This window comes from Schistocerca gregaria, chromosome 1, assembly GCF_023897955.1.
Source record: "Schistocerca gregaria isolate iqSchGreg1 chromosome 1, iqSchGreg1.2, whole genome shotgun sequence".
Taxonomy (NCBI): Eukaryota; Metazoa; Arthropoda; class Insecta; order Orthoptera; family Acrididae; genus Schistocerca; species Schistocerca gregaria.
This window is the reverse complement of record NC_064920.1, coordinates 361,080,891-361,102,622: the sequence shown is the minus strand read 5'-3', so window position 1 is coordinate 361,102,622 and position 21,732 is coordinate 361,080,891. Positions and strand designations below refer to the sequence as shown.

Sequence of the window (21,732 nt, the reverse complement as noted above, 5' to 3'; positions counted from 1 at the left end):
AGAAACTCCCTTACATGTTAACTGTGCACCTTGAACTTGAAATTTACTCTCTTGTGGCAATAGCATTCATGTTGCAACATCAACTACAACAGCAACAACAACAGTCGATTGATAAATAATTGGACATACTGTAGAAACAGCAGAATACTCTGCTGAAGTTTGTGGCAGAGCAGGACAATATTCAAGCCAACAGCATGGACACCACTGGTATTATGCCAGTTTTATCTGCATATTAGGTTCTGGCAGTTCGAGAAAACTTGAAGTATGTATCTCCAAACAATTCCTGCAGTTTTACAAGGCTAGTAACACTTTTGATTCTATAGTTCAACCTGCTTTGATGTTGTCTTCTATTAGTCATATTAATGAGTTGGTTCATAAATTATGACCTCTCATAGAACAAAGTTTGTTGTCTGCTCCTGGCATCCCACTGCACATCAACAGACCAGTGGCATCAACTGACAGCAAAAATCCATCTTTACCAGCTTTTGTTTTCAAATACAAGATTCAGTTAATATGAACTCAAGTAGTATTCTATTGATATATTTTGGCTATTTAAGGAATACTCTGATTTATTTGTATCTTGTCTGGGTTATGCGCAAAACTTTGAGGTGCACATATCATAACCTAATGCTGCTATATGTTTTTTGCTGGCCTGTGCATCTACTTTTTGAATTAAGGAAGTACTTAAAGTGAAAGTTAATAATATTAATTTTAATTATGGCCAATTGAGCTTGATGTCCTGCAATATATGTTAATGATATTAACTCACTCACTTGAAAATGTCATATTATGTCGAAACCTGGGTCATAATTAAATAAAAACTATACACTCAAATGACAGTGTGTGCATTTAAAAATTATTTTGAATTTTCTTGATCATAATATAAGGTAAGTGAAGCTACATGATAACCAGATTTGACTGTCTTGCAACCATTCTCTGATCTATGGTAACAACCAAAAATATTGCCTTACAGGTAATGTGAAGATTTCATAACAATATTTAAAAACCTGTATTTTTTATAGAATGAAATAATGGAAAAGCCAGGATGGAATGTAACAGTATTATGAAAAGGAAAGCTGTCACTCTCCATATGGCGAAGATGCTGAATAGTAGATCGGCACTACAAAAAGTGTCACAAATAAAGCTTTTAGCCTGTAAGGTCTTCATCAAAAGTAGATGACACACACACACACACACACACACACACACACACACACACACACAGAGAGAGAGAGAGAGAGAGAGAGAGAGAGAGAGAGAGAGAGAGAGAGAGAGATTTGTGTGTGTGTGTGGTGTATTTCCGCTATATGGTGAGTGGTTATTATTTTTGATAGAAGCTTTAAAACACTGAAAATAGTAAAGAATCTACCATGCTTAAAATAAATATGGTACCTGTGGTAAGTAAAATGTTGTTCACAATAACGTTACGAATGCTAACTTGTCATTGTTAAAAGCATGACTGCTTGCATATGAAACCAGGCATATGAAACCAGTAGGAGACATGATAATTTACAGTTTTCAGGTGTTGGAACATCAGTCATACTGAAGTGAAACACAGTCAAGGTAGTGTGATTTGTGGAAATTATGGTCTGTCATCCTCTTGGCCTTGATGATATGTGCTAATGAAATTTATTGCTGTCACCTGTTTCTATGTTTTGCTGAGTTCGACCTACCAGGCAGGCCAAATAATCATGTTCCAGTAGTAGCTTATGGACTTCGCCTCTCCTTGCATTGTTTGGGTGCTGAAAGAGAGTGTGGATTTTATTCTGTACTACTGAAATAACTCAGAAGAATTCCATGTTAAACTAATATATCAGTTTTCTTAATGCAATGACTCATTACCACAAATCAAAATTTTCACCGTCTTCAAAATATGTTATTATGACTGATTGATTTTGAAATCATCTTAGTTCAGACAGGCTTCAACTGACAGTCATTAGGTTTTTGCATGTCTTGCTGTTTACATTGTTGTATGACAACTCTTTTGATTGTGGCTGCAAAAAACCTCCAAGTTGCGACATCAAGGAACAAGCTGCTCCACAGCAGGTGGAGATGCTGACTCACTGTCCCACCTTGTAAATGTGATGTGCTACGCTCATGTCTTTCATCACAAATGCACTGATCACGTACTGTTCCTCCCACAGTGTGACATCCACAACAACTCATCAAATAAACTTTCTTCAAATCTGGCATGCATCTTTCATCATTGCAAAGGATTGGGAGGTGTGATGCATCCTTTTGTCAAAATTGACATGTCACAACTCAATATCTACCCAATAGGTGACACCAATGGTGGAAATTAGAAAGCCTAATGACATAATACTGATTTGTGATAATTTTAAATCTAAAGTGGATACTGCATCCAGAAGAGCTATTGCAAAATTTTCAGGAATCATTCCTTTTCTAAGATAAATTTAGCTGACTCCTGCAATTACTCTTAGACGTGGAATCAAAGTTTTCTGTGACAGTGAATGTACTTTTTTGGACTATATTGATAAAACAGGTTATTTTTAAAAACCATGTACAAGGGCATGCCTGAACCTTCAAATTATCTATACAACATTATAGTCACTGGCATTACCAACAGATAAGCAGTTAGTGGGCTCACATGTAAATTTTTAATAGGCATAAAGTTAGGAGCTCAGAATGTAAATTGAGTACTGTTTTTTTCCAAATGAGCATTCAGTACCACAACCATGTGCTAAGCAAAAATGGTGCCAGGCTCATGTCAGCCATGTCAAACAGATTAACAGTCTCCGTGCACTCAAGATTTGAAGGAGCTTCAACATGATAAATTGTTAAGTAAAATTAATAAAGAATGTTATGAAGACATCATATTCAAGAAATGTACCAATATATGATCATTGGGATAAGTATAACATGAGGTATTGATCTCAGGTGTCAGGCTGCCAAATTTACAGGCTTATATAAATTTTATAACAACCTTATTCCAATTATCTGGTCATGTAGAATTCAATTTATTATACTGATTCATATTCTGCCATTAATTTCATTCAGGCTTTAGCAAGCATACATAATCTCTGCACTGGTTTGCTTGTTACTAGTCAATACTTGAACATAAAACATAAACAGTTCTCATTTTGTAATTCCAGGATAGTTTTTGTAAGGACTGAAATTGACATTCCATTTGTATTTGTGTAATAAACTCACAGAAATGTTAAGACCATTTTCCAACTAATAATCACCTTGATACGAGCAACTTTATAAAAACATTTTTAGTGAACATATTTTACAAATTTCAATACTAAAGGCTAAAAGCCACGCAAAACTTTGTTGCAGTGTGAGAGGAATGAATTAATGGTCTACAGTGACAGACATTACCTGACTTCCCCCAATTTCCTGCACAAAAGATAAAGTACGTTGAACAAAACTTTGTGCCGGAACCAGTTTCTTGTTTTCTGGAAAGGATCCTTCTACATATGGAGTATTAATCAAAATACCAGCTCCTACATTCATTCAAAACAGCCTTCCTGTACCTTTCGGTATTATATCCTGTGATTTGGGTCTAAGAAAACGTTTATACAGATAATTGACTAACCCAACATCTTGGGTGTTCCTTGTGACTGCGCAGTTCTTTCAGTAAAACCAGGACAGAATGGTATCGCATCCAGCTTTACTATGCAGTGTTTTAGATTGATTTTGGCATAAAGTTTAACCAAGTCTAACCCAAAACAATGATTTAGCCACCTATACTAGAGAGAACTTCCACATACATCCAGAAATCTCTTTTTCCCCACTCAGGAAGTCAACAGTACCAAACCACAAAAGTGAACACTATTACCATACACCACTTAGTCTACATCATAGTGGATTCAAATTTATGGCACAAAATATAATTCAGCTCACCAAGGATACCTATAATCCTGTATCCAACAAAAACTTGCCGAACATTCCTTTTACAGAGCTGGTTAGACAACTGTCTACCACTAATATCTCACATGGGTGTCACTCGGTCAAACTTATTGGTAGCATTGTGCAGTGGTCACACAACCCCTTGTCCAACTTAACATGGGGTGTGTGTGTTACCTTGGTTCCACATACCATGCCCTTTCAGATGTCTTTGAATGGCTTGTCAAACCTGTTTGTACCATTGACAACGTGAATTAATAAAACAGTTGAATGTTGCCTGGTGAGCCATATCTATAACATATGATGTCTATTAAAAACTGCTCGCTTGTCCTTCAGCCCAGTCACTGACTCAATTCCAAACAAAGCTGCCACAGTTGTGTCTGGTTCGTCCAATGTTTTTGGGAATACCATGTGCACTTTTCATGACACCTCAGTCACCACACCTAGTAAAAATGCATAAAGTACCCATTGTTCAACTCCATGCAGAATGTCCTTATTGGCACGATCATCATTCTGTCAAGTGATATGTATTAATATTGACTTCACTGGTACAATCTACAAAACTTTCCTACCAATTCTCCTTGTTTTTTGGACTTCACCTCTAAACAGTTCACAGTAATATCTAGAACTACTCTTTCTCCTGTAATGAACTACTAACCTTTCCTGAAAGATCACAAACAGCTGAGCATCCCAGAACTTCTCATTGTGCATTACATATTTTCTAGTGTTGCCTACTAATTTTAAATTAGCCATACTTATAACACAATAACACCTCACTTCTCCAGTTCCCTAACTTCATTACTGTATAAAAATTATCAAAAAAGACAAAAACATGTTCCCCTTCTTACCCAAAAATTGTGCCACTATTGAGACAGTATTAGCATTGAGGATGGTTAGAGACATGCTAGAAGTCAACCACAACCTTCTTTTGTCTCTTAAATGACCTATTTCCTTATGCAAAGCCTTGTTATCAGCTTTAACTTTAGCTACCATCAAGCAAATACTGAATTGCCTCTTGGGTTTTCAGTTTCTCAACAACAGATATTTCACTTACCTTTACCACCAGAAGTGTACAATAGACCCAAATGTAAAAGAAAATGTAAACAAAGAACACAACCTGGCAGACTAAAACACTTACTTGAAATCTTGTGCTGATTGCCACAGCTGCTGCATCCTCTTCGTTTCGGCTCTCCGTTGGTCCACCATTGCGCGTGCATCAATTGTTCTGACACTAATGATTGTTAATAAAGAGTTTGGCAACAGGTTGGTGACCTACATCATGTGCACCTCCATCTACCCCCAGCAGAGGGCCAGTCAGTTACACCTTCTTGAAGAAATACTCCAGTACAGTGTACAGATAACACCTGACAATGATGATGGCAGAAGCAGTCAACTGGTGACTTTACATGTAAATCTGACATGGCAAGACATCTGTGAATTATCTATCCAAGATAGAATAATTTATGAACAGGTAACAAAAAGTTTGAAGGCTGACCTACTGAAAACTGACTGAAGGTGTGTATAAAAAATCTGACAGATGTCACTTCCAAATTTAATGTCTGCATATACAAGTTTCCATCAACTGCAGGACTGGTGACCAAGCAGTTTGGTCCCATCTGCCCCCCCCCCCCCCCTCCCCCTCCTTAAACCACCCAAGCAACCATCAACTCCTTTCCCAAGAAAAAGATAAAATATGGCACTAATAAGACACCGAAAGCCCCTGTATTACGAAATAAATATTATACAAGGTAAAGGAAGTGGTAAAGGAAATGGTTAGGACTAATAGAGAAGTAGGAATGATTGCATATTAGAAAAAGTACTATGCTATCTTAACTAAAGTGATTGGAAATCAAAAAGCTTGTACATAATATCCGAAATTAACAATTCAGATGATAAAATTGAATATATAAGGGCAGTAGATAAAAAAGAAACCAGGAAATCTGTTAAGGAATATGACGATGATTTTGTTATTAAGTAAAACAACCAATGTAGTCATTACTTACTTCCTTAAGGTAGTTCAGAAGATTGGTATGGACAGTTCAAATGATAAAGCAATAGAATACATGCAAGAAGCAAAGTCACATATACACAGGCAAATCACAATGACTTCATATTTTGACCAAGTCATTAAGACCATGATTAACCTCCTCAAAATTAAAACCTCCTGCAGTGTTAATATTTCAAGTACTAAAATCCCGTTCTTCGCATAAATTTCCAAGCAGACTAACTTGTACTATTCATGGACCCCTTTGCAAGAACCACAGTAAGGGAGTTGTTAATAATTACCAACCAGTCTCACTCCTTCTTCCTTCCTTCCTTGCTTCTTGAAGCTACCGAAAAGATCATGTGTGACAGTACCATAACAAACCTCTCTCCAAATAAGATACTTAGTCTCAGTTCGGATTTCAAAAGGGCCACTCCACAGAACATTCTGTTATTCAATTCATGACTCATGTTGTTTGAGATTTAAGTGACACACAATTGGTGTTATTGGTGACTTTTCAAAAGCATTAGATTGTTTTGTCCACAGTATTTCTTTTTATAAGCGCTAATATTTTCGTGTCAGAAATCTTACTAGTGACTGATTTTCATCTTATCCACCTAAAAGAATGCATAGTGCTGCATTAATAAAACTCTTGGAGTGTACACAATGAAACAGCATCGTCGTCATAATGGCAGACTGAGGAGTCAGTCATCTATCACATTGTCACCTCTTCTCACCTTTTTCAACCTTTTTTTTCCCCCTTTTATGAAGAAAATGGGTTATTTACATTTGTTTTTAAGTTTCTGTTTATTCATCTAACTTTTTGGAATGCTCCAGTGATGAAAGATAAAATCTGACCTGAACGGCTTCTAATATATGAGATAGATTGTTCCTTTTTGATTTTTTGGAGTGTTTTTTTATGTTTTGCACTACTGCTGTTAGTGTCAAATATTTTTGTTTCAGATTGTAATTTTTTTGCAGTAACAAAACTGCTGGTGTGATACACTGCGCAATTTTGAAAATTAACTTTCTGAGATGAGAAAATAATTTGTAGTGACTGGCTTAAAAGACAGATAATTTGAAAAGTAAAGTCTCTGCATGGGGGGAAAAGTTAGTAAAAACATAATATTTTGATTTTGCGGTAGTTCATTCTTGTTTTGTTAATTTTGAGATAAGATTCTCAAGCAATTTTTACCACTTAGTGTCAACAAAATATAAGTGAACTTTGAAATTGAATGTGAACTGCATGGGTTTCATTTACTACTTTCAGATCAGACATAACCTTTAAGTTTGGCAATGATTAGTTCCAGCACTGTTGGATTGACTTGGACAGTGAAATCACTGATTTCAGTTACTCTGTGGATCCATCGAATTATATTTGTGAACATTTTTAAGATGATGTTCCCTGATGGTGTTTCTGAAAATTTTTTACCTTTGTCTAAGAAAATGAATCACCTAATAACTCATGGACTGGCACCATATTTCCAGGAACATATGTTAGAAGAAGCATGTTCATCATATTACACACTGAATTTTGTGAAACTACCAGTGCTAAACATAAAAAAGAATTACAAAAAACTATTACATTTTCCTCAGGGAGTAGGTACTGCATAACAATGCATCACCTAAGAACTTAATTTTTCCTCAAAGAAAATGGTGAAATGTTACATCAGAAATTATGTGAAGCACTTTCTGAAATCTAGTTGTCCATAAAGAAATGCCCTATGCTGCTGTCAAGTGGACCTAATGTCAATAAAAAAAGTGTTTAGGTTGTACATAGTGATGTCCAGGAGAAGTTTAGCACTCCAAATCACATTTTTTTATGTTTTCAAACACAAGGTGGCTTTCTTTAGGATCTCCAGGAAACAAGATTTTGGAACAGTGGGATGGTGTTCAGTATTACTTTCTTAAGCATATACCTCTAAAAAGGAATTCTGCTGGTGTGCAGTCCAAATCCTACAAAGTAATTGCAGATGCTCTTTTTTTAAATAAATAATGGAAGTAGAACTTCATTTTGTAATTTCATCTGCAGAAGTATTCAGTAAAAGTTCACACAACATTTTCAAAAACCAAATGCCTTTGTTTCACAAGCTGTGTACAGAAACAGAAAACAAACTTCAAGCCTTTTTGACTTGTGTTTTGATGGTTTCTGCTTTGAGAACAGTTGAGAGTATTTCTGAAGTTCTTCATAATGAACTTTTTACTTTGGATAATCTGCATCCTCTTGAGCAACGAACTGTTAGTAGCAGCAAGTGACCAAAGACATTAGTAAACTGGAAGAATGTGGCATGGTTTCTAAAGAATGCCAAAGACATTACAGTGCAACTTGTAAAGATGATGGGAAAGACATTTTCATCAAGTACCTTACAAGTGTTAGGTTTTTAAATCCCAAAGAAATAATAAAGAGTGAAAGGTGCAGTGACATGTTAAAGACTGCAAAAATGATGTCATTTGATGCCTTTCAAGATTAATTATTGGACTAATGGAAGATTCTATAGTTTGAAAAGATGACCCAGCTGTAGATAACAAAGTTATTGATCATTACCGATAGCAGGGCATCTCAGAAAGAGACTCAACATCTGTAGAGTTAAAGTACAAGAAAATCTAGTATGATTACTTTTTTGTTAAGATTCCTAAGAAACACTAATCCAAAAACATTTTGTTGCTATTTTTCCAGTACTGAGGTGTTGAATGTCATTAATTGTAAAAATGAATTGTAGATTTTATTTGTGAATTATGATTACCAATATCAAATTAACAATACTGCATTTAACTTTCAATATTAATAAATTTGTTTGAAGAGAAAAGTTGCCATACCACATCCAGGACCATAATAGAGAAATTTATTATGGTTTTAACCAGTCATGTTCATAGGAATTATCAAAAATGAAAGCAGTTCATTTGTGCCAAATCTATTTATTGATGACTTTCTCACCTTTTTGAAATATTTTGTCACCATTTTCAAGTGCCAACATGGCTCCTCACCCTGGAGTGAGGAATAATTACTACAGGCATATCACATGCATCAGTATTGCATTCATTCTCATTCTTGTTATTCACACTGCCTAACAAAAAAAGGAAAACATCCAAAAGGGGAGGAAGAAACAAAATGAAATTCCACAGATTAAGAGGATATGTGATATCATTTCAGTGACAGTATCAGTTAAAAGTATAAATAACCTGGCACAATGAGCCCATGTACCAGTATGACTTTGCACCCTCTCTGGCCTCAATACATACACTGATTCTGTTGAGACTGGTGTCATAAAGCCATTGTATCCTCTCCAGAGGAAATTGGGCCCACAACTCTGGCAACTGGTCCTTGCTGTATTAGCATTGGGGTGGAGTTGACATATAAGCTATCTCATACGTTCTATCAGGGAGAGATCTGGGGATCTTGCTGGCCTTGCGAGTACTTCAGTATCGCGTAGACAGTTCATAGAGGGATGTGTTATGTGGAAAAGCACTGTTCTGCTGAAAAACTGTACCATGAGACAGTGGCATGATAGGTAAGATATGAGGATGTGGGGTGTCTGTGATGTACTCTTGTACTGTCAGTTTCCTCAGTCACTGCCAGCCATGACCTGAATCCATGCCCAATGGCTCCCCACAACATGATGCCAAAGTAACACAGCTGAGCCTCTCCAAATCACTGAAAGAATAAGATCTTTCCACAGGTCATAGCGACACTCACTGACAATGGTCATCCAGCGTAGTGCAGAACTGCGGTTCATCACTGAATGCACTTCAGTGCCATTCAGCATCAGTCTATGTGTCCGTATCATGGAGCCACTCCAAACACAGCTGTTTGTGTTGTGATGTTAACAGCAGCCTACACATGGGACAGTAATTCCTTGTCTGTTGGGTGTTAGTCTCTGACCAGTGGTGCTCGATAGCACAGAATATTGCAAGGAGTTCATTACTTGTTGTCAGATGGTAGGTGCAGATGTAATGAGTACGATATGCTTGGTGCACAATACAGAGAACCTCCCTTGTGATGGTAACATGTAGTGGACTGAAATCTTGATGATGAGCATGTCTTCCCTCATGTTCCCATACAGTCCAACATGAGGCAGTTGTTACATCCAAATGTCCCACAAATTGGGATGCTGTGTGATTCGTCCAGCTGACCAAATGGAGGGAAAAAGGAAGCTCTGTTCAAACTCTGGCAGGTGCTGATAACACTGCCTCACAGATGTAAGCATAATCTCCATTTACAGTGATCACTCAACATCTGACACCATTCACACCGCTGATATACCCTACTGGGCCTGGATTCTGGTGACTACTCTTACTCGCTGATGGTGTGGTTTTGTATCAAGTTACATTGATATCTGACCATGTCTTTTTGGTGCTGCACTTCTTTTGTCAGACAACATATGAGTAATCTTTTGTCATATGTCCAAGAAGCAGAAATTATTGTTTTCACAAACAGTGCAAATATTATAATGAAGAAACTTCAATACTTGGATATGTAAGTAACATTGTCTTAAAAATTAATAAATGGTTCTTTGTGAATGGATTTTCACTGAATTTAAATAAAACACAATACATGCTATCCAGTACTGCACAATGCCTGAGCACACCATTAGAAATACTGCGTGAATTGAAACTTACATGTTACAGATCTTAAACGTCTAACCTCTGAAATGTTTACATTACAGATAATATCAGATTTTGGATACAAAATATCAAAAATTTGACTAACTTTTCAGTTTTCTTCCAATAATGTCTTATGGAATCACATTCTGTGATATCTTATAATTGAGGAAAAAGTGTTTGTTGCACATAAATGTGTAACAAGGATAGTATGCGGTGGCTGCTCTAGAACTTCTTGTAGACAGCTCTTTGAAGAGTCTGATATACTGACAGCAGACTCACAGTACATTTACTCCCTTATGGATTTTGCTGTCAAAATATATTATTGGAAACTGATAGTAAGGTTCATGAGTATAGTACTAGGCAAAACGAGTTACACTGTCCATCCCTCAGCCTCCATGTGACATGAAAAGGAGCAAGGTACCCAGCAATAAAAATGTTTGATCACTAACTCAGTGATTTTTAAGGTATTTAATAGATGATAAGATCAATCCTATTTGCTTGATAACTCCTCCTACTCCATAACATAACCCCCCCTCTCTCTCTCCTCTCTCTCTCTCTCTCTCTCTCTCTCTCTCTCTCTCTCTCTCTCTGTGTGTGTGTGTGTGTGTGTGTGTGTGTGTGTGTGTGTGTGTGTGTGTGTTTTGTTTTAATGGAGATACCTGCAAATTACTGTCAGACGCCAAGAGAATATTAAAGAACACACATTTTGTAGAAGTGCTGTACCGACATCCAAAGATGTGTGACATTACCGCTATGATTGATTAAAGTGACGTTTTGACTAATAGTTTGAAGCAGCTTTACAAGCACAACCAGTAGTATATTTTCGTCAATAAAGATAACATAGAAGGTATTCTGTTTCTCTCAATATATTTTTATGATGAAAGTTGTCATGAGTTTTTCGAGCAACTTTGCCTTTCTTACAGGATCTATAATATCATGCTGTCATGTTCCTCTTGCCTCTGTTTCCCTTGATTTTTATGAAAGTTTTTCTTCTATCTGTCCCTTTAAATCCATAATCCAGAGATTTGTGTGTATTTCTTAATAAATGGGTCTGTTAACTGTGCAATATACACTTGTGTTTCAGCACATCGTAAGTATTGTCTGGACTAGCAAACTGAAGTCTCTGCTGGGGTAGCAGCACTGTTGTGTTGACACACAAGCAATGGCATACACTCTAAGAGTGCTGTTACATATAAATTGCATAAAATAAATTACATATGTGGTAAATAATATTTTCATACATAGCAACTTTATTGGCATTTTTTCACAGTATATAATATTTGCAGGTCCAGAGTGTATCTAAATAAACTACTAACCACGTGGAACCCACATATTAAGTACTGTTTGGATCTAATGTTTGTAACAATGTTTTGTTCCTCATATGTAATAATTCATTTTATCTGGTACATTTTAAAATGTAAGTCACCATATAGAATCATTCTCTGAAAATTTCTGACCTCACGTCGAAGTCCAGTTCTGTGTGATAGAACCAACAAAGTTTTCTCATAATTACTGTATTATTTTGCCATAGACATTTTGCGAAATAGCCCATTTATACATATTATCAATGGAATACTTTTTGTAAGCTGTTTCCTGCTTCTTGTTTTTTTGGGCAGATAAAAATAAGGAGAAAATATAAAAACGGCAGTAAATGAAGCAGGCAAAAAGGAATACAAACGTCTCAAAAATAAGGTCGACAGGAAGTGCAAAATGGCTAAGCAGGCGTGGCTAGAGGACAAATGTAAGGATGTAGAGGCTTAACTCACTAGGGGTAAGATAGATACTGCCTACAGGAAAATTAAAGAGATCTTTGGAGAAAAGAGAGCCACTTGTATGAATATCAAGAGCTTTGGTGGAAACCCAGTTACAAGCAAAGAAGGGAAAGCAGAAAGGTGGGAGGAGTATATAGAGGGTCTATACAAGGGTGATGTACTTGACGACAATATTATGGAAATGGAAGAAGATGTAGATGAAGATGAAATGGGAGATACGATACTGCGTGAAGAGTTTGACAGAGCACTGAAAGACCTGAGTTGAAACAAGGCCCCAGGAGTAGACAACATTCCATTGGAAATACTGGCGGCCTTGGGAGAGCCAGTCCTAACAAAACGCTACCATCTGGTGAGCAAGAGGTATGAGACAGGCGAAATACCCTCAGACTTCAAGAAGAATATAATAATTCCAATCCCAAAGAAAGCAGGTGTTTTGACAGATGTGAAAATTACCGAACAATCAGTTTAATAAGCCACAGCTGCAAAAACTAACGTGAACTCTTTACAGACGACTGGTGAAACTGGTAGAAGCCGACCTTGGTGAAGATCAGTTTGGATTCCACAGAAGTATTGGAACACGTGAAGCAATACTGACCCTACGAGTTATCTTAGAAAATAAATTAAGGAAAGGAAAACCTAAATTTCTAGCATTTGTAGACTTAGAGAAAGCTTTTGACAATGTTGACTGGAATACTCTCTTTCAAATTCTAAAGGTGGCAGGGGTAAAATACGAGGAGCGAAAGGCTATTTACAATTTGTACAGAAACCAGATGGCAGTTATAAGAATCGAGGGGCATGAAAGGGAAGCAGTGGTTGGGAAGGGAGTGAGACAGGGTTGTAGCCTGTCCCCGACGTTATTCAATCTGTATATTGAGCAAGCAGTAAAGGAAACAAAAGAAAAATTCAGAGTAGGTATTAAAGTCCATGGAGAAGAAATAAAAACGTTGAGGTTCACCAATGACATTGTAATTCTGTCAGAGACAGCAAAGGACTTGGAAGAGCAGTTGAACAGAATGGACAGTGTCTTGAAAGTAGGATATAAGATGAACATCAACGAAAGCAAAACGAGGATAATGGAATGTAGTCGAATTAAGTCGGAATTAGATTAGGAAATGAGACACTTAAAGTAGTAAAGGAGTTTTTGCTATTTGGGGAGCAAAATAACTGATGATAGTCGAAGTAGAGAGGATATAAAATGTAGACTGGCAATGGAAAGGAAAGCAATTCTGAAGAAGAGAAATTTGTTAACATCAAGTATAGATTTAAGTGTCAGCAAGTCGTTTATGAAAGTATTTGTATGGAGTGTAGCCATGTATGGAAGTGAAACATGGACGATAAATAGTTTGGACAAGAAGAGAATAGAAGCTTTCGAAATGTGGTGCTACAGAAGAATGCTGAAAATTAGATGGGTAGATCACATAACTAATGAGGAGGTATTGAATAGAATTGGGGAGAAGAGGAGTTTGTGGCACAACTTGACAAGAAGAAGGGACCGGTTGGTAGGACATGTTCTGAGGCATCAAGGGATCACAAATATAGCATTGGAGGGCAGCGTGGAGGGTAAAAATCGTAGAGGGAGACCAAGAGATGAATACAATAAGCAGATCAAGAAGGATGTAGGTTGCAGTAAGTACTGGGAGATGAAGAAGCTTGCACAGGATAGAGTAGCATGGGGAGCTGCATCAAACCAGTCTCAGGACTGAAGACAACAATAACAACAAAAATAATCACGCTTTCCTCACCATCCAACAATGCAAAACCCAGGATGGAATAACAACAATATTATAGAAAAGGACAGATTGCTATGCACCGTATAGAGGAGACTATGTTGTGAGTAGCAATCTATCCTTTTCATAATATAATCGTTATTCCCTCAGCATCCATAATTTTCACACTACTATTCAGTTGTAACATTCTGTTGGCATATTCTGGCACCTTCTTTTTAGCACTGTCATTTTTTCTGCTTTTCATTATCAGTATATTGAATGAGAGTAATAGCAAGCTGTCACATGTGTCCATGAAGGCAATTTGTGTGGTTAATCTACTTTGAACTGGAACATGACTGGGGTGACAAAGTTAGTTCTTGCTTCTAAGAAGCAGATGCTCCTCCATGGTTTCAACATTTTGTATACTCTACGTCTTAAATAATTTTCCTGCCGGGTAGTTTACTATTATTTCCCTGTGGTATGTTAACTTACAAGCACTGTTTCAAAATACATACATAGAACATATTATGCAAGTAACTAGAAAATAATTTACTTTTTGTAACAGATCCTGAAAGGTCAGTTAATGTTCCTGAACCACATGACACTAGTTCCTGCTTGATGTGCAGCCAGTACAATTCAGTTTTTGAAGATGATAATGGTAACGGTAAGACTTGCTCATTGCTGTTCATAGAGTATATAAGATAATTTCAGTTTTAATTGCCTGTGCATTATTGACTTTGTGCACATTTGCTACTTTCTTTTAAATCAGAATAGTGTACTGTGTACCAGTTTAGTGCTTACCTTCATAGTCTTGGATGTCATTGAATTTAGTATATGTTAAAATGAAGTATATGTTAAAATGAAGGACTAAGTAAGGAACACACATTTGTTTGTTTTTTCCAAAATTTTCTGATCTGAGATATAGTCCTCCAAAGATGACACTCCACATAACATCTTGAAGATGCTGATTTTGGAAGAAATTTTAAAATGTTATATCTCTGGAACAGTTCTAGATATTTTGTTGGGCTTTTATTATTTGAAAGTTAATTGCTTTATTATTACAGAGAAATCGTCTATTTCTACTTCTCCGTCAAAGTCCTTTTCCTGTAGCGTTCTGAACTTTTTTATAATTTATGATTTTTTTTTCCAACAATGCCAATCCATAACATTTTTATTTTTTTTCTGTTGATTAGTACTATATAGTTCTACATTCCCTGAAAATCAGAGCTTCCACTTTTAGGTTGAACAGGTTTCATAAACAACTGAAATTTTTGCCATAAATAAAATCTGTTTTATTAGGTCACATTATCACATGACAGGCTTATAAAAATCAAAACCTAGCCTTATTTAACATAATTTTAGTTTTGAATTATAAGTAAGAGACTCATTTTTCAAGCATTTTAAATGGTTCCAAAGGTATATGAACGGTCCAAAGACTTGAAGGTTTCAATTTACACAACTTCTGTGTACTGAAATTAGCCTGTCAATGAACTAAAATGTGTTCCACTGCTTCAGTATCTTCCTTTGATGTAGAGTCATGCCTTCCCGTTGAACCAATAGGAACTGGAGCACATACAGTCTTCAAAACATTGTGAACAGGAAGTGAGCACTGATGGCGTTGCTGCTGTCCTTCAGCTGGGAACCTATATCCAACAGCTGGTCCATGTGGTAGCATAAAGTTCACTACAATTTCGTTTAACTCATAACTGGTGTCTATAAACCCTGCAATCCACCAGTCACAGTCATACACACATACCACAAACATCTCCCTTCTCAGGTTGTGAATCTGAGTATTATCCTGCTGTTTCTGAGGTGTTGGCAGAATGAACGAAATTTCATCTCTCTTGCTCTTTAAAGTGAGTGCATTATGAGTTAACTCATGCAATATGAGTTCACCCATCACTTTGAGTCCAAAAATGTGTCTTCTGAATTTATTTCACAGGAGTAGTTTGTTTGGACTATTCTTTTTTCTGATCACAGAATTCTTCAATTTCCTCTTTGGACAAAAGAATGAGGGCTGCGGATGTGTGAGATTTTACAACTCTCGTAAAATACTCAGCATTCTGAATTGCAGCTGTATTTAGTCTGGAAAGATTATGTTTTGTAGCATGGTACTTCAGCTGGTCTCCCATCGACTTACTCAATTCAAACAGCTGGTAACAATTTTTGTAATGACTAGGAGCACCATCAGATATGACGACGATCTTCTCTCCCCTGTTTGTAGTTGAAGAATTTTGCGCACTGCTAGCAAAGCATGAGCTCTAGCAAAGCATGTGCTGAGTCATGTCCTGTGTCATCACTTATAACTGCAACACTCGTGGTCTTGTTTTGAAAATATGTCACTCCTGTAAAAATTGAAACCTGGTCATTACTCCCTTGTACTTCTTGTGGGAGAATTAAAGACCAGTTCTCAGCAAAATCACAGTGAAGCACTGAACATGGTTATTCAGCCTGTACAAACCCTTTCACTTCTGCAATGTGGTTTTGTTGAAATCTCTTCATATGATGGTGTGTTACTCCTTTCACCGACCATTTACCAATTTCATCAATGAAACTGTCAAAGGCAACAGTTTTCTTAATTAGTTTATTTTCCTCCCATGTTGCATATGTAATTTCTGTAGAGCTATCTGCTATGTCTTCCATGACTACATGTCTACATGACTACTCTGCAATTCACATTTAAGTGCTTGGCAGAGGGTTCATCGAACCACAATCATAGTACCTCTCTACTATTCCACTGCCGAACAGCGCGCGGGAAAAACGAACACCTAAACCTTTCTGTTCGAGCTCTGACTTCTCTTATTTTATTTTGATGATTATTCCTACCTATGTAGGTTGGGCTCAACAAAATATTTTCACATTCGGAAGAGAAAGTTGGTGACTGAAATTTCGTAAAAAGGTCTCGCCGCGACGAAAAACGTCTTTGCTGTAATGGCTTCCATCCCAACTCGTGTATCATATCTGCCACACTCTCTCCCCTATTACGTGATAATACAAAACGAGCTGCCCTTTTTTGCACCCTTTCGGTGTCCTCCGTCAATCCCACCTGTTAAGGATCCCACACCGCGCAGCAGTATTCTAACAGAGGACGAACGAGTGTAGTGTAAGCTGTCTCTTTAGTGGACTTGTTGCATCTTCTAAGTGTCCTGCCAATGAAACGCAACCTTTGGCTCGCCTTCCCCACAATATTATCTATGTGGTCCTTCCAACTGAAGTTGTTCGTAATTTTAACACCCAGGTACTTAGTTGAATTGACAGCCTTGAGAATTGTACTATTTATCGAGTAATCGAATTCCAACGGATTTCTTTTGGAACTCATGTGGATCATCTCACACTTTTCGTTATTTAGCATCAACTGCCACCTGACACACCATACAGCAATCTTTTCTAAATCACTTTGCAACTGATACTGGTCTTCGGATGACCTTACTAGACGGTAAATTACAGCATCATCTGCGAACAATCTAAGAGAACTACTCAGATTGTCACCCAGGTTATTTATATAGATCAGGAACAGCAGAGGTCCCAGGACGCTTCCCTGGGGAACACCTGATATCACTTCAGTTTTACTCGATGATTTGCCGTCTATTACTACGAACTGCGACCTTCCTGACAGGAAATCACAAATCCAGTCGCACAACTGAGACGATACCCCATAGGTCCACAGCTTGATTAGAAGTCGCTTGTGAGGAACTGTGTCAAAAGATTTCCGAAAATCTAGAAATACGGAATCAACTTGAGATCCACTGTCGATAGCGGCCATTACTTCGTGCGAATAAAGAGCTTGCTGCGTTGCACAAGAGCGATGTTTCTGAAGCCATGCTGATTACGTGTCAATAGATCGTTCCCATTGAGGTGATTCATAATGTTTGAATACAACACCCTATGGCGCAAGTCAAGTCATCCCTTTTCGGGACAGTCACCACATTCTTGAAACAAACAAGTCTTTCACTTTACATCACAGACTACTAATAACTTCACATGCCCAACCAAGGTCTCATATGTCACATGCTTCAGTAACTTCTTCAAAGTTACCACAGAAAGTTTAAAATTCGCGCAGTACACACATAAACAGACATCTCTAGGTGAATGTGGAACTACCCACTTAGGTCATAGTGCATAAAGTTTTGATCTTCCAATATGTGAAGCTGTATAGTTGCTCTTATAAATTGCAAAAGTTTCTTTAATACTGTGAGTCATGTACCTCTTCACTTACACAGCTTTTTGATCTTCAACTGTTACAGTTTGTTTAATACTGTTGAGTCGTGTACCTCTTCAATTTCACAGCTTTTTGATCTTCAACTGTGACAATTATAGCATCTCTTTTTGTTGACACTCTGGTGAGAACAGTCCCATTTATCTTCCAGATAAAATGACTGCACTATTTGAACTTGAGCTGTTCCTACGGGATGACCATAATAGGGATCTGGTCTTCCAAAGACTCCTTTTACAGACCTCACATTCTTGATTTGTTTACCATGTACTTTGATACTGGTGGATGTAGTTCAAAATTATTTTCTCTGAAAATATCCCTGGAATAATATTTAAAACTTACACCTTTTCACTGTAGGGTGCACAACATCAAACAGCTGAATTGATATTTGTGAAAAATTCGTGACAGGAGGTGCGAGAGTACTTTGGTTCATTTTCTTCTGAAGATGGAATTTGTAGTTTGAAGAGTGTGGTCAGTTTTGCTGCAGTGTATTCATCCATAGCTTTAGTAATTTCTCTGCACTTTCTTGATGCATAGAGCTTATGACTCAACTTCACTGACCAAGGTTTCTTAACGGGATAACACCTACCTCTGTAGTTGACTGATTCAGGGTATTTAATTCTTCCTCTATGATGCAAAATCTGCATTATCTGCACCATGGGTGGGGGGGGCTTCACCTTGTTCAGATACAATCATTGTTGTTGTTCTGTCAAAACATTTAGAACACACAAAGGCATCTCTGGAAACATCGTCACTTTGAAACAGTCTTCAAATGAGAACACTTACTCCCAACCCGAACAAAGTCTGTTTTTTTGTTTGTCTTATATATCACTCTTTTATAGATGTGCAAGTAGTCAGCACACTTCTCTCTCCTGTGGCCCCATCCAGAAGACCTTTCAAACAGTCATTTTAAGGGGAGCCGTACCGCCCTGTCTCGACAATATTAAATTGGCTATATATTTCTCAGTAACTGTTGAGTATATGAATGTGGTGTTTTTATCACATGTTCTCCAATGTTTTGTGATTGTATTGCTCAACAATCACTTTAAAGTAACAACTGGAAAAAAGTTACGATTTTTTCCCTAAACATATAATTTTTTGGTGCAAATTTTCACAATTTTAATTTCTTGAATTTTAACTATGACAGTAAATACTAAAGTAGAGCTACAACATCACTGTACTATCTATGTTATGTGGTAAATAATTCATTGGTGTAGATTCAGAAGTTTCTGAGAAAAAGAGGCTTTTATACTGAAAAATGTCATGTTGAGAAAATTGCGTTTAAAAAAAAAAAATTTAATATACAGCCAACTGATACATAAAAAATATGTTATAATCCTCCTGGATGATAGTCCTCATCTCCTCCTTCATCTTCCTCAGCCAGTGCTGCCCTTCTATTGGATTTGGCTTCTTTTGACATATTGTTTGTTGCAATCTCTGCCTTCATGATTCACAGTTGGTCCAAGTCCATCACACTTTTAGTAGTGGTGTAACCTTTATGAATGCCAAGATATTCCAAAACCTGTAGTCTTCCAGAATAGCCATCATTAAAAGTAAGAACAGCATCTAAAACACCAAGTTCAAAGACTGACCTTCCAACAAACACATTTTTTGGTATCCTTGACCATACAACATTGTTAAATAATTCATTCACATTTTGTGTTTGGCCCTTGAGACATTTCTTCAACAGCTCTGGTTGGGCAAGATTCTGAAACACAGGTTTCATGACAAGCATAACAGCATTTGGTATAGTAATTTTGTGTAAGAAAGTGTCTACTTTACCCTTCTCTTTTGCCTTCAAGCATTTACACCATTCAGTGGAACACAGGTTGTGTACTGGTTCAGCATCTGTAGAGCAGCTTGTGCAAATAAATTTCCGAACAGCTCTCTTCGTACCATCTAAATTATCTCTGTTACTTCTAATAGCCAAACCATAATATTGTGTAATCTGATCAATTTGTTTATCAGTCAGTCAACATCTTATACTTAGACCATCAGATGACTTGGTACTTCCCAACTGCTGTCTGAGTCTACTTAGTCTCGTGCCCATCCTCTTTTGCATGTGATTAATGCACTCTAGTTTTGGAATTGACAAATGACCATAGAGTTTACTCTCCACCACTGCCTTATATGATTGTGAGTCTCCATCCCCAAGAAAACTCATGTAGTGAACAGCACGGTCATGCTGGGAACTTTGGAACATTTTCACTGCAGAAGCAAATTCCATCCTTCCGCTAGTTCCTTCATAGTTTCTCGGACAATTCATTTCATGCTTAGTTTGCTTTTCAGTACTTTTGCCTGCTTACCTACAACCCTGACAGTACATGGTCAACACATCAACATCCAACACTTTCCCGTTGTCGGTGCTGATAATGGATGCACATGAATTCTTTGACTGGAAACCTCTTTTTTGCCAGGATCCGTCGAATGATATTGCTATGTCAGAACTACCATTTTCTACTACCGCCTACTCTGCTGCTGTAGTCATTGACTCCATAGCACATGCCTTGACACTACTTCTTACTATGGAGTTGTACTTGATAAATTTTGTAGGTGGACTAGGGAGGTTCAGCAAGCCACAAAGAACCTTACCAGCGTAATGGCCTTTTCCTATGCATCTAAGTCCATAGAAGTATCTTAGATTAGTGTCAGAAAGTCCATTCTTTACACTTACTTCTGAAGTCTTGAAAGTCTTTTCGCTTTTACAGTTCAAACACATTATTTGTAAAGTACACACCAGACCATTGCGTTGAGATAGCTTTTCAGAAATTGCAGTTTCCCCTCCACATATATGACAGCACACTGTTTCACACAAAGCTGAAATAAGTATATGGATATTGATAATGATATTGCAGTTTGTTTCACTGTCTGAAGCTGCGTTGTATTTTACATCATTAACCAGCAGTTTTTTCTTGGAAGCCCTCGGAGGAGTAAAAGGACTGTCACTATTTACAACCAAATTATCACGCCCTTTGGCTCTAACCATTCTTTTTACTGCTGCTATATTTGTTCTGTAGTATCTGTTTGCTTTGTTTTGTATTTTTTTTAAACACTCCATTTGGTTTAGTCATGACAAAAACTATCACAGGAAACACCGAAACTAAAATGCGGCTAGTGGATAACTGTTGTTGTCAAACACAAACAAGTGTACATTTCAAAGAGTTTACATTACCGCCAGTGTAGGCAATTTATGAAATGAGTAGTTCTCTGCAAAACAAAAGAAACCACAGCCTTCTAGACTATATAGTTCCAGAGAAAAATGCCACCATGCTAAATTATGAAAAACAAAATTCTTGGAAATGTCATTGCATGATTATTTTCAAATATTTCTTTAAAATAGTAAATAATCGAATATTTCAATAAAACCAACACCAAATTAAGAGTAAACATCCATATTTTCATAATTTGCATAAAAGTAAAATGTCAAATTTTGTCATTTTGGGCGGTGCGACTTCCCTTATCAACGTAGATTGTACAATAGTGTACATGAATAAAACTTAACCAGGCGACTCATGAAAAACTTTTTCACTTTTATAGTTTGAATAATTACAGTATCTGAATGAAATGTAGTCACTGGGATAAGGG

The 21,732-nt window shown here is 37.1% G+C and overlaps 1 protein-coding gene across 2 annotated transcripts in view; it reads left to right on the top strand.

Annotated features, from left to right (window-relative positions):
• Positions 1–21,732, top strand: part of LOC126346278 (uncharacterized) — a 176,276-nt gene that overhangs the window by 139,095 nt on the left and 15,449 nt on the right. Inside the window, exon 8 of one of the 2 annotated variants that reach the window (XM_050002172.1) lies at positions 14,500–14,598. In XM_050002172.1, coding sequence (XP_049858129.1) covers positions 14,500–14,598 — 99 coding nt within the window. The remainder of the gene's footprint in view (positions 1–14,499; positions 14,599–21,732) is intronic. The other variant, XM_050002173.1, reaches the window with a different exon arrangement.